Source organism: Leptonychotes weddellii, chromosome 10 (genome assembly GCF_054177405.1).
Source record: "Leptonychotes weddellii isolate Sample4059 chromosome 10, ASM5417740v2, whole genome shotgun sequence".
Taxonomy (NCBI): Eukaryota; Metazoa; Chordata; class Mammalia; order Carnivora; family Phocidae; genus Leptonychotes; species Leptonychotes weddellii.
The window spans coordinates 87,671,360-87,685,587 of record NC_138378.1 but is presented as its reverse complement, the minus strand read 5'-3'; the positions used below and the strand labels follow the sequence as shown (position 1 = coordinate 87,685,587).

Genomic DNA, 14,228 nt, shown 5'->3' with positions numbered 1-14,228 from the left:
GCAGCGGTAGGTCAGGTGGAAGGTGACTTGATTGGTAGTGATAGCATTGGTAGAACCAAGCGAGCCTAAGGCCTCTGGGAAGTACAGGGTCTGAGTGGCTCAACTGGGAGACCCTTACGATACCTGACAAGGGCCTGGTCCTGGGGTGATGATTCCAGGGACAGTTTGAGATCATCCCCCCAAGTATACTGGTGTGTGTGTGTGTATGTGTGTGTGTGTGTGTGTGTGTGGTGGGGGAAGTGTGGTGTGGGGAAAGGGATTATAGAATATTACTGTGTGTGTTTGGGGGTTGCTAAAGGAATCCTATATACCCACTTGATTGTATATCTTAGGTGTCTGAAGTCTACTACTGATGTTTTTGCTTTTGGAAAAGGGACTAAAGGTCTGGGATGGGAAGAAGACTCTTTGTTGTATACTCTTTTGGATATCTGAATTTTTAAAATGTTATGCATGTATTACCTATTAAAAAAACATCTTTTGGGTGCCTGGGTGGCTCAGTTGGTTGAGCGACTGCCTTCGGCTCAGGTCATGATCCTGGAGTCCGGATCGAGTCCCACATCGGGCTCCCTGCTCAGCAGGGAGTCTGCTTCTCCCTCTGACCCTCCTCCCTCTCATGTTCTCTGTCTCTCATTCTCTCTCTCTCAAATAAATAAAATCTTAAGAAAAAAAACAAAAAAAACATCTTTTACATAAGCAATAAAAGTGGTGCTGTGTGATAGATCCCTTGGGATTATGTGTGTATCTTGTATTGATGCCTGAGCTTGCTAGATTCATTTGCTTTCCCCCTGGGGTTGGTAAATAGTTTTCAAGACAAAATTTCCTTCATTATTGATCACTGGAGGGTTCCAGTGTAGGAGAATCATGCCTCTGTTCCTTCAGCCTCTTCTCTGGGGTGGCTGTGAAAATTAAACAGTCTTGACATGACAGTGTCCTGAAGTTGCTGAGGGAATATTCGGGAAGAGCCTGCCAGAGGCAGAAGGCAGCGGACCCGGGACCTCGATGAGGAAAGCAGAGTGGGTGGAGCTGCTGATTTGGGGGTCTGTGTGAGAGTTGAAGGCTCTGAACTGACTTGCCAGAAATCGCTCTTTATTTTCAGCTGCGTTATGGGGGGAGAGAGGGTGAGTGGGAGGAATTTACTTTTCTGAGTCTTCAGACTAGCACAGGTGTGCTTTTCCCTCAGAGCATCATGTTTTAAGGGTACCCGCGATTTGTTTTAATCAGGTATGGTAAGACACATAGACTCAGAAATGGCTGTCTTGAGGGAAGAAGTTTGTTAAACTCACAGATCCCTAGAAACAGGAGGCACAGCAGGTCAGTCAAGAGGCAGAGGTAGGAAGTGTGGGCAAGAACCTTTATGGTGGTTTCCACGGAAGGAACGGGCAAGGCAGGATAAATATGTTTGGGATCAGCTAGTCTGAATAATTTCAGTGGGCTCTGGGGTGTTGGGGCTGTTGCTTGGTGGCCGGTACCTGGCCCTGGGGTGATTAGAGCAACTGGAGAGTGGCCCAGAGTGTGAGAGCTCATAAAGGAGGTGTTTGGGGTATGGGCTCTGGATTGGTTGGTTTGCATATGAAAGGCTTGCTTGTGGGCTCGTTGTTTCCTATCTTTAGGAATTGGCTAACCCAGGGAGGGGCAGTCTCTCCAGAGTCAGGAAAGTCCCATGATGCCAAAGCATCAGAATAAAGAAAATAAAAAACATGGCATTAGTACACAGCAGGACAGCCAAATACCATTGCACAGGTTGTACATAGCACAAGATATCTGGCCAAGGTGGGAGGTGGGGCTGAAATTCAAATGAAGCCCCGTTCACTAGTCCCACGCTCGCAGGACTGCGTCCAGGTGAAGGGGCTGGCTTTTTCTTACACATACAAAGGCACCACGTGGGCTGGCAGAGGCCCATTATGACACTTGTCTCAGGTTGCTGTTCTATGTCATTTGTGATTATTTGATCAATCTCTGTTTTCCTGCTTGGACCATCAGTTCTAAGGATGCAAGACACTCTTACCTGTTTCCCACTATACTGAAAGCTCCAAGAGAGCAGGGATCAGGTCTTCTTTATTCACCATTGTGTCCTCAGGGCTCAGCACAAGCTGACACGTGTTGGTGCTGGTAAGTGTTTACATGATGAATAAATGAATAGTACATAGGACTTCTGACTCCAGAATTGTAGGTTACCTGCACCCTGAACTCTTCTCTTGGCACCAAAAAGATCAAGTTCTGTTCACCTGCCATAGAATTGATTAGGGTGAGTAGCATCCTCTTTGCTGGCAAGAGTTGGGCTCCTGTCCCTGCCTCTTTTGGGACCGAAAAGACAGCCAAGAAGGGGAGGCTTTTTATTCTCAGTCTGGAGATTCTCTGTCAGTTCCTCCCTATTCTAAATCCTCCAGGGGTTTGTGCCTTCTTGGCCACTGGTGAAGAGTGAGTGACTAGGTGTAGGGCACAGAAGGCCATGGCCTTCTGAACCTGCAGGCTGTGGCTGGAGCCCCGGCTCCAACCTCAACAAGTGGAACCCTGCAGGAAGCCCCAGGGGTGCCAGGCATGGCCATAGGGTGATTGCTGGAGAGAAGCTGGATCCCTGGCTTGCTCTGACAAAAAGAGAAGACAAGAACCTGCTTTCAAAAGAAGCCTTGGTTGCGGGGGCGAGGGCGAGGGGGCACGGTTGCTGGCTGGCTCAGTCAGTAGAGCCTGTGACTCTTGATCTCGGGGTTGTGAGTTTGAGCCGCATGTTGGGTGTAAAGATTGCTTTAAAAAATAAAATCTTAGGGCAGCTGGGTGGCTCAGTTGGTTAAGCGTCTGCCTCCGGCTCAGGTCATGATCCTGGAGTCCTGGGATCGAGTCCCGCATCGGGCTCCCTGCTCAGCGGGGAGCCTGCTTCTCCCTCTGACCCTACCCCCTCTTGTGCTCTCTCTCAAATAAATAAATAAATAAAAATCTTAAAAAAAATAAAAAATAATAATAAAAAACAAAATCTTAGAAAAAGGGAAAAAAAAAAAAAAAAGGAGGCCTTGGGCTTTTGCTCTGTGTTTACACTTCACCGGGGGCCTGCAGCTAGGTGCGGGCAGGAGGGGTGTCTGCGCTGCAGGGTCTCAGGGCCGTGTTGCTGAGAACCTAACCGAACGTGTATTTTCTCATCTCTCTCCAGGTTTCCATTCTATTATGAACTAAAAATAGCATTTGTAGCCTGGCTGCTATCTCCCTACACAAAAGGCTCCAGCCTCCTATACAGGAAGTTTGTACATCCCACGCTGTCTTCAAAAGAAAAGGTAATTTATGCTGCTCAGCCTTTCACTCCTTCCAGCAAGTAAAAAATTTAAAAAGCGATCAGTAAAATGGACAGAGTGTTTTATTGTAGGAGACCCTAGAGTGTCTATTTGCCTCTAACAATTTGTTCCTTCTAATCTTTTTTTTAATGTATTTTTCTGACATGTTTAGAAATCATGGTGAAATCCTCAAAAAGATGTTATGTATCATTGCTTGTTGAAAACCACTTCCATAAATTGAAACAAAAGACAACAAAAGATTCACTCATAATTCAACTCCCCAAACTGAATTTCCTTCCTTTCAACATGCTCAGCTCCTGTCCTTTTATAGATGTGATTTTTACGTAGACTAGTAAAAAATACTTTTAAAACATACCATAGGAAAACGGAAGCATAAAGAGATTAAATGACTTGAACTAGTGCCCAGATAGCTACCAACAGACACTGGAAGATAAGAAATTTCTTGTACAGTGTTTGCTTTATTGTTCAGTGATAAATATATGCCTACCAATGGAATCCCTGCTATTTTGGTAATTATCAGTTGGTAAGTACTAATGATAGCAGTCATAAAATTTGTTTCATGGCTATTTACCTTTTATATTTATTTTGCTTCGAACTACTTCACAAACATCTTTGCAAGGAAAATATAGACTTGTCTAATGCCAGAGATGGGAAAAACAAGATAGGGAAAAAATTACAGGAAAGAGTCAGCAATAATTAAGAACTCAAGTAAGAATTACAACTTACATCTCTTCAAAAGAAATTTAATTCGAGCTACTTATAAGATAATGGCACTGTCTGTAAAATGATTTTTTGCTTAACATCTCTGCTGAACTTAATTTGCTGGATTTGCTTTCACTGGATTGTTTTTTTTTTTTTTAAGTTTTCATACAATAATAAATGCATTACCTCGTCTTACTAGTTTGCTTTGATAACTTTTTTATGCATAACAGTCTATAAGTCTTTCTTAAAATAAAATTCTAAGTGTACCGGGGCGCCTGGGTGGCTCAGTTGTTAAGCGTCTGCCTTCGGCTCAGGTCATGATCCCAGGATCCTGGGATCGAGTCCCACATCAGGCTCCCTGCTCGGCGGGAAGCCTGCTTCTCCCTCTCCCACTCCCCCTGCTTGTGTTCCTGCTCTTGCTATCTCTCTCTCTGTCAAATAAATAAAATCTTTAAAAAAAAAAAAAAAATTCTAAGTGTACCAAAAAAGCCCCCCCAAATACCAAAACATGTCAGAAACACTTAATATAGATACAATATTTAAATTCTGAGATCTTAAACATGTTTGCACATAACCCATTTGTACTTGATCTTCATAAAGATTCATGAACACCACAGTACATAGAGATTAATTTCTTCTTTTGACTTACTGTCTTAGAATAAATTGCCAAGAGCATGATTATTGGGTCCAATATTGTATAATTCATTAATTATATTACATGATCTTCTAAACTGATTGGGATATGATTTTTAACATAAAATAGGAGCACTTGTAGATGGCTTTATATGTAAATTTCTATTGTTTCTGAAAGTTGAGTACTTTGGACTTCTTGGGGGAGGTTTTAGGGGAACATATTAATTGGATGAGCAGACTACTATAGACATTTCTGAGAACCTTTTTAGGAACTAGGATACAGCACTGCCTATCTCAGAAGGGTGGATTTTGAGGAATGGGATCTCTCTCTTGACCTGGTTGTCAAATACCTACTCTTGGCACTTCCCTTTCCCCAGACGCTGGGCTTACCCTGAAGCCACCAATGTCATTTCCGTTGAAGTGAAGGTGACTGACTCTTTCGAGCTGCCAAGAATCCCTACCAGAGTCAGTCAGGGGTCACAGTGAAAACTTAGTGTGGTGAATTCCTGGGGAAGTCTTAAACAAGGAATGCACAGGGGTTGACCGTCTCACTTGATACCTCAAAGCAAAGGAAATGCACTGATGTACTGAACTTCAAATGAGATCAAGGCCAAGTGTCATTGTATTACTGAACTCTGAAATGAGCTACTGTGATGTACAAAACAGCTGTTCTTAAAACAGTGACAACAAAACAACCCAACCCAACCCAAACAAAAAGAATAAGCCAGAGTTGATGCAAATTTGAAGTAAACCACTCTTTTGGTCCCTGAAGGAAAGAGACTTCAATCCCCTTTCCAACCTCCCCGCTGACCCTGGGGATATTGTTGAATGACTTCTCATTTCTGCTTTTATTTCATTATCTGTAAAATGATCTCACTTATCAACAAAAATAGCACTATCTCTTTCTGTGTCCTCATCTCTCCCCTTGATACCTACGTGGGAGGGATTTGGATATAGTATGAAATAGCTACAGAATAGTAGAATTTCAGAGCTGCCAGGGCCTGACCCCCTTGAGATAGGAAGATGACAGTGGTTCTCACTTATTGAAACCAGCCACTGTGCTAGATGCTTTTCTGGAATGGTCTCATGTAATCCTCACTGGGCTCCACGAGTTAGGTATTGTCACTGTCCTCATTTTTCTGAAGGCCAAACACTTGCTGAGGCCTGACAGCCAGTTAGTGGCAGGTCTGAGGTTAGATGCTGGATTCCTGGTATTCTCTCCACCTTCAGTTCCTTCAGTGTCTTAGAGAGTGGCTGTGTGTAGAATGGCAGGATCATCCACATCCAGGACCCCTGGCGCCTTCCTGGAAGGTTAGAGGACTTTAGGAACAATCCTAGGGTATTGCTCGAAGAAAACCTTCCTGGATCAGTAAGTTGCTGTTTTTTTGAAATCCCTCATTCACTTCCCTGTATCTCTTCCGTTTCCCTCCCTCCTCCTGTCTACCCTCCCCGCAAACACACACCCCACAGTGCCTATGACTTTTCAGTCCCAGCGAGAATCCGTGATTGGGCAAGCTGCCAAGCCCAGTGCTCAGAAGGGAGGAAAGAACAGAGCTTTATTTGAACCTTCCAACTCAGTGTGCCTCTGTTTATCCTTCAACAGGAAATCGATGATTGCCTGGTCCAAGCAAAAGACCGAAGTTACGATGCCCTTGTGCACTTCGGGAAGCGGGGCTTGAACGTGGCAGCCACGGCTGCAGTGATGGCTGCTTCCAAGGTACTGTGTGTGTGTGTGTGTGTGTGTGTGTGTGTGCGCGCGCGCGTGCGCCAGTGGGGGGAAGGGGGGTAGCCTGAGCACCACAGCCGCGTGAGCATCTCCACCCCTCCAACCCGCCCTCCCACCCTGCTCATCACCCACGCAACTCGCATAGGACAGGCATAGGACCCATCAGTGGTTCCTCATCTTTTGGGGGTCCCTTTGAAAATCTGATGGAAAAATTGGTGAATCTTACCCCCAGAAGATTGTGCACACGCACACACACACACACACGCTCACACACACAAATGATGTGTGCAATATTAAGAGGTTCCCCGAGCTCCTGAAACTCATGATGGGTCCCAGATTAAGACCTCTGAATTACTTGGAGCTTAAGCCTGGGGGAAAGAGGAAACGAAAAGGGAGGGAGTGAGCTCTTCTCTGCTGTTTCCCAGGGTCACTGGGAGAGACCCCTAAACTCAAAATATAGCCAAGTGGGAAGACGACCTGAGTGAGTGGGTGGCTCTATGCACACATGGCCCAGCAGACCCAGGGGGAGGAGCCCTGGGTCCCAGAGGAGGTGAGTGTTCAGACATGGAGGAGGAGGATGTGTGTAGTAGCAGCAGCTAGAGCTGGAAGACGTTTGAGGTAAACACTGGTCGCTTGGGACATTGGGATGTAGACCTCTCTTCCTTCTCTTTCCATCCGGCCCCCTTCATGTCCTCTGTGGTCCTTCCTAGCTTCTTCTCACGTCACCTTCTCCTTGTCGTTGTATCAGTTTCTCATTGTGGGCTCAGCCCTGAAAAATTACATTGGTAGACACTTCCCCCAGAGGAAATCCAGCAGATTGCCTTGTGTTTCCTGGTGACAGTCTTTACCCCCAGTCCAAATGTGGAGGAGGGGTCTACCTTCAGCTGGGGGTGGAGGAGAGACAGTTATACTAATGTTTGGGGAGACACACTTGCTGGGAGGTGAGTTGTATGAGCGAAGGGAAGCTGTATGTCCTAGGTGGTGACTGAGGGTTTTAGGCAAGGAGGGGCAGAGTTGTGAAAGGCCTTGGAAGAGGACGTTTGATACCGACCTTGGTGCTCCATGGGCTCTGAGTGGATGGTTGGATGGAGCGTGTCAACAGGCAGCTGGGTCAGGGGACCGAGCCTGGTTTTCTGTGCCCTGAACCAAGAGAAGCACATTAGGAGCATTTCTGGAAGAAAGACTTACCCCTTGGGGCTGAGCGTTTGTTTGAAAAGTACCATCCACCTGAAGTCAAGGAGTTCTGCAGACAAAGGCTGAGAGAGAGAGAAGGAAACCCAAAGGGAATGATTCCTATTCAGAGAAGGACCAGCTCCTTCTATAACACAGAACTGTAGTGAGGTGTCCCCCCTCCAATAGCTGCTGGCAAGGTGATGGATCCCAGTGAGTATCTTTGGAGGGGACATTCCGTTTTGGTATCCCAAGGAGATGTATCAGGATTTACAAAGAGCAGTGAATGCCGAGATCCTTCTGTTTGAGATGTAACCATTTTGTGCTTTTATTTTTAAGCTGAAAGATAAGAGAACTCAGATTCGCTAAATTCTTAATTCATCAGGCCAACTTTGCAACACAAAGCTACAGAAACCTTCTCTTGGCCTCTCTCTCTACCCTATCTCTTCTGCTTCTGAAGCCTGAAGGAAGATGGGTTATTGCTCTTTGCTCTGCTCAGTCACAGAGCGTAAATGTGATGTATTTATCAGCGTGGCTCAGGATGGGTCTCCTGGCCATACGGCAGCATGTGTGTTTATTTTATTCTGATACGATATTCTGTGTAATTCTGTAGGGCTGTCCTTTTCCAGGTCTGCCTCAAGCTGGAGCCTCCAGAGTCTTGATACCATCTTGGCCAACCCCTGCCAGCCCCTCAGACCACCCGGGGAAGCCCATGAGCCCAGGCCTCTCGCCAGGCACCTTACAACACCTAAACGCTGAAGAAGCTCCAGACAGTCTGAAACTTGCCTCAGGAAATAACTGCTCATTAGTTCTTTCTAGTTGTGCTACCATAGTGAGGGATTCCCGTTTCCTGTTGAATTTGTTTTCAAATGGGAAAGTTTTCTGCCTTTTGGGGGCTTTGCTTTTCCTCTCTAAATATAAATATCTTGAGAGAGAAAACACATCTTCTCTTCCAAAAATAATGCCCTCTATTTTTCAAACAGATGTGTACTTAAGAAGAAGAAGTAAAATCCAATCTGGCTGAGGGGTAAATCCATGGTTTCCACAGCAACAATGGATCACTCCAGGCAGGGGTCAAAGGATGATGACTCACCAGTGAGTCCAAATCTGGCTTTCATGTCCAAACCACCTGGGAAGCTTTGTTTTCATTTTTTAATAGATTCTCCGATGTGCTGATTCAGAATCTCAGGCAGTAGGCCCAATCTCTATTTTTAACAAGTTCCCCAGATAATTTTTAAACAGCCAGCTCTGTACAGGTCACTGCCTGAGGCCCCTTCCAGAACCAGAAGCGCACAGGTGATTAGGGTTAGAGCACTTCATTTGAACATCCCTGGGATGCAGAATTAGCTTCCTAGACGTGTTAATGTTGAAAATGAGAAAGTGAGGTATGTGTGTTTCATTTCCTTAAAACTTCATGCCAGTTGGGACATATTATGGTGGGAAGACAAATTCCTCTCCCTCTTTGTAAGGCTCCAAAGAGCCTAGCACAGTGCCCTGCACCCAGCTGAGCCCTGAACAACCTTGGGATTCCCCTCGGGGGATAGTCAGAGCAATTTTGTGGGGGGGAAAAAAAAGACAGCCTGCCAAGTCACCTATGACTAGGGTGACCATATACGTTAATGTCCAAACCAGGTCACATCTGAGAGGGAAATGGGTGCTGGAATAATTACACCAGGAATAGGTATACATGAGGCCTGTTCCAAGCAAACCGGGACTTAGGGTCACCCTACTCGTGGCTCCATTTAACAACTCTTGGGCCCTGCCTCTGTCCTCCCGGAAAACACCCTCAACTCACAAATCCGTTCGCTAAATATCTACTGTGTTTGGCCAAATGGACACACAAGAGAGTGTGAGGTAACTGGAAGACTCTTACTTCAGACAGATTAGGGGTCAGGTGCCTGGATGAGGGCTCACTCCTCCCCTATCTTCTGCTCTTTTTTCCATCTTTTGAAGGCTCCCCAGAGGGGAAGTATGGAACTTAAAAGATCTTTTGGTTATACTTTTGTTTCTTTCCTTTTTTTCTAATTGAAGTATAATCGACATGTAAGATTACATTAGTTTCAGGTGTACAACATAATGTGGCCACACTTTGAGTTAATCCCCTTTTTTTTCTTGTAATGCTGAGCCCTGAGCCGTGTCCCTAAAAAAAAAAAAAAAAAAAAAGAATGTTTGCAGGGTTTTTGCATCATCAGGAAGAGTGAAGAAACTTTGTACACTATATTGTACCAATGTAAGCTGTTATTAATGTTAACATATTTTATCTTAGAACTGGAAAAACAGAAACAACACAATTACACATGGGAAAGTCCTCCCCAGGCCCACTAACCCCCTCCCACTCCTAGTTTTCCCCAGGGTCTCATCCCTCTCTCTGGAAGTGTGGATGCATCTTTTCTTTCTATGAAAACTGCTCTGTCTCCTCCCTGAGGACACCCTTCTGTGGGACCATCTGTCTAAACGTCCCTTGTCTCTGAGTTGGCTCTGAGCCTAGGTGTGGGGTGTTTCCTAGCTGGTAATTCCAGCCAGAGGGAAAATTGAGCCCCACTTTTTTTTTTTAAGACTAGAACTGGAAATCTCTCTCTCTTCTTAAAAATAATACTCTAGAACTGGCAAAACACAACCTCACACACAAGAGAAACCATGGTAAGAAAACCAATTGATCAGAAGTTGGAAAACGGTGAAGTGTCCAAGGCCACCCTGTGGTTCTTGAACTTGGAAGCACATAATAGGTTTCTTCTACCTGCCCGCTTCTTAGACCTGGTAAACCAACCTTGCTTTTTATTTGTCTCATAACTTGAAAAATAATGTGGTTTTGCTCCTCCTAGAGATCCTATCCCTAGAACAGTTCCACTGGTACCCATACCATTGGCAAAGTCAGCTGGTTAAAACACTGCCCCGGGTCCTGCTGACGTTCTGTGGATTCGGGATTCTTCTGCCCCAGATTGTGTGTGGGCTTTTCTCCCTAGAATCTGGTATTTCCTATTATATTGTTAGCTTCTGGAGATGAAGGGCTCTAGATTCTTTTCCTTTGTTTCTTGCTTAGAAAAAAAAACAACAACCCAGAATAAAGAACCAAACGGTGCCTACTTGTTCAGTGTTCTGCACACATAGCTACTCATCAAACCTTGCTGACTGATCTGAAGAATAAACTTTTTTGATTCTCTAGTCCTGCTCTACCCAAGCGGCTTTTTACATTTGAATTAATTAGAAGCAAGTGCATTTAAAATGCAGTTCCTCAGTCATACTAGTCGCATTCCTAGTCCTCGGCAGCCATGGTAGCAGGTGGCTGGCATGGACACAGAACGTTTCTGACGTCACAGAAAGTTCTCTTGGGCAGCACTGCCCCAAGCCGTCTCTGAAACCTCTTGGGTTCTCTTTGCCTTGTTTTCACCCCTCTACCTGCAGTGCCCTGGCTTTGACAGGACCCCTCCCTTACCCACTCAGCAGTCTGGGGCCTCTGTATATGAGGTTCACCAGCAAAATAGGGAGATGGAAACTCAGCTTATAACATCACCCATGGTATTGCTCTCATTTCTCCAACGTCTCCCCTGGTCCAGCCCCACTTTCACACCATGACTCCATTTCCCCAATTTGCCCGCACAGTCAGCAGCCCAGGGGATAGCCAGGTCTTGGTTACAGCCCTAGCATCTGAACAGCTGGGCACGAGCCACAGAAAGACAAATTGTAGTGTTTTCCCACTCATTTTTTAAATTCCCACTCAATTTTGCCTTAAAAATAAAACTCTACGAAACAGTTCAGCATAGTTTTTTTTTTTTAAAAAGTCCTCTCCCTATTATCCTTCTCTTTTATCCATCACTGCTTTATCTAAACCTCTTGCTTGAAAAAAATACTGCTTTTAAACCTTCATGAAACTTTATTTTTGGAACCAGAAGCTCACTCCCAGAAGCTCATAAGACTGGTGACTTGGGGCTTCTGGACAGACTGGAGTTGTTTCCTCTTGCCTTTGGGTTTTTTTCCCTAGCTACCTATTATATACTAATTAGTTGTAAACTACCTGTTTACAATGAATCAGAGGGCAGGTATTGATTTCCCTTTTATAAAACTTCCCCATCTGGGCTCCCGCTCAGAAGGTATTTCCAAGGAACAAGAAAAGACTGCTGTCCCCTTCAGGTCCCTGAGTCTCACTTCACTGTCACACTCTTGGAGCTGAGGAACATTCCCGAGCCATTGTGCTAGGGTTACATCAAGTTAGCCTTCTTTCTTCTGTTTTAGCCAAGGACCATGTGACATAAAATTAATATTTAGAATTCACCACTGCAACCGGTTTTAAACACCAAGATTTATCTAAACTGTTATGGACAATGGCTGAAAAAGTTTGGAAGTATCGCCTACCCTCTGGGTCTCCCACACAAAGTGACTTGCATCCCAGCTGAGCTTTCCGCAACTTGTCGAAGCAGAACCACTCAAGACTTCCCGCCAGAGCGGGTCTACCATGTTGGCCTTCGTCACTCAACAGTCCATCTTCCTGGATTCCTCTTCTCCTGTGTTTCTCCCAGGACTGCTGCCTCACCTCGCCGCACCTGGTAGATGGTTAGGGAGAGGACAACACACAGAAGATGCAGAGCCGCCAGTCTGCTGAGGAGGAAGGGCTGGGAACTCACGCAGATGTCTCTCGCCTCCTCTCTGTTCCAAGTTTCCCTGTGGAGGTGATATGTAGCCGGATGTCTAAGTGGGAAGAGAGAAGCCTGCCTGCTTACCTGGTCTCTGAGAGGAAGTCTGAGAAAGCATTTTTGAGATCACCTGTGAGCAGGAAGAGCTGCTTCTTGGCTGTGGTGATGTGGCACTTCTTGGTCATCTCCGCCTCCCTGACTTGTCTCTCCTGCTCGCTTCATTCCTCCTCCCGGAGCCGCCCCCCTCCTCACAGCGTTGGGTGGGATTTCTCCAGGACCCCACCTCATTCTCCTTTCCCTCCCAGGATCATCTCATCCTCTCCCTCACCTTCAGCCATCCCCCTCATGCACTGGTTCTCAGATTGACTTCTCTGCTGGAGGCTCAAGTACAGCATTTCTGATTCTCTGCTGAACTTCTCCTCCCTTTGTCTCCTTGATACTTTTAGTCAGCATTTCCCTAACTCTGAATCTGCCCTTCTTGTGTCCCATCTTTGTCTGATGACAACGAAATCACTATCCACCCTCTCAGGCCTTCAGGCTCCAGATTTCAGTCATCTTTGATGCTCCTCCTTCTTCCCACTTACTCTTCAAGTCCTGCCCATTTGACATCCCTTCCCTTTCTCCAGGCTTTCTTCCGCACCCCCGTCCTTTCAGGTTGGACTATTGCAGTAGCCAGGCAAGTAGTCACTGCTCCTCTCCTCTCCCTTCCTGTTTGAGCCCCGATCCCAGCTTTTCATCCTTGTCTTGTCTCTCCTTACCTTTCTGGCTCCTCTTGTACTGTACTCACAGCACCACCTTCTGTCCTACTCTAGAAATAGCAACTCTGTGTGCTATTTCTAGACCTTTCTCTTTCCTACCTCTCCTCCTATTGGTCCTTCATCTGTCCCTGTTGCCGCCTGTTTGAAATCCTGTCCACCTTTCGAGGTCAAATGCCACCTTCTCCACGGAAACCTCTTCTGATTCCAGGTGGAACTGTTCTCTTGCTTCTTGGTCTCCTCTGGCACTCTGTTGTGATCATTATAATTCATGTCTTACTAGCAGATGCTCAGTCAATGTTAAAGGAATGAAGAACTGTCGTACATATTTTTAGCTGTGTCAGCTAATAGAGCAATGGTTAGCATCACGGGTGGGCCTTGGAGGTAAGCAGAGCCAGATTAAAAACTCCAGCTCCCACACTTACTGCTTCATCTCTGTGAGTCTCAGTTTCTTCACCTGCAAAATGGGCATGACCATGGTGCCTGCCACCAAACACTTATGAGACAGTGTACCTAAAGACTTTGCAGAATGCAGAGCTCATACTAAATGCTTAATAAAGGTTGCCTATTATTCACTTCTCCTGTATGTTGGTTTGATCTTGAGGCTGATCATTATTCTGTTGAGCAGAATAAAAGAAACGTCAGATGCTGGCATTGGGCAGCCATTTACAATTCAGCCTCTTCTGGAGAGGAAGCTGAGTTTCCCTCTCATGTGGATCTAGACTCTCTTCCCGTCTTTTCTCTATGGTGTGGTAGTGTGAGCACAGTATCTGGTGCTACCTGGGCTCTTGTCCCAGTCAGCCTTGCCTGTGCTGGGTCTCCCGGGGCAAGCCACCCTCCAGCCCTCGAATTCAGGTCCCTCATTGCTCTCCACCCGACTTTCCATACCATTGTTTCCTCCTCCTCTTCAGCCTCCAGGTGAGTGGGTCCCTGGGGTCAGCTTCCAACTGTCAGCACCTGCCCTCCCCCAAGAGAGAAGGAATGTCAAACCTGTGGGTTGTTAGAGCAGGCAGGAGCCTTAGATGCCATCTTTGTCACCCCCTTACTTCACAGGACTGGACACTGAGACCTGGATGTTGAGGGGCGCACCCAGGGTCACACAGCTGGGAGATGCCAATCTGGGTTCCCAGTGAGACTTTCTAGTTCCCAGTCCAGCATTCCCTGCATCACTGCAAGCACCCCCAGGCTCCTTCCCCAAACCCCCCCCCCGCCCTTGCCCCCATGCTGGGCTGACACTTCCTGACCATTATGTGCTGGGGTCACATCACCAGTCCCCGAGAACCCATGGCTGAGTCCCTGAGAGATGACTGTCTGCCACTGAGAATTTTAGAGT

The 14,228-nt window shown here is 46.1% G+C and overlaps 2 protein-coding genes across 7 annotated transcripts in view; one reads left to right on the top strand and one right to left on the bottom strand.

Annotated features, from left to right (window-relative positions):
* Positions 1–14,228, bottom strand: part of MRPL35 (mitochondrial ribosomal protein L35) — a 471,157-nt gene that overhangs the window by 419,494 nt on the left and 37,435 nt on the right. The gene's annotated exons all lie outside the window — the stretch shown is intronic.
* Positions 1–14,228, top strand: part of REEP1 (receptor accessory protein 1) — a 101,704-nt gene that overhangs the window by 64,745 nt on the left and 22,731 nt on the right. For all 6 annotated transcript variants that reach the window (XR_014138209.1, XM_081796744.1, XM_081796747.1 and 3 more), the window contains exons 4-5: positions 3,143–3,263; positions 6,220–6,333. Coding sequence is in view for 5 of the 6 variants with exons in the window: in XM_081796744.1 (XP_081652870.1) it covers positions 3,143–3,263; positions 6,220–6,333 (235 nt within the window). In the remaining variant the exon portion in view is untranslated. The remainder of the gene's footprint in view (positions 1–3,142; positions 3,264–6,219; positions 6,334–14,228) is intronic.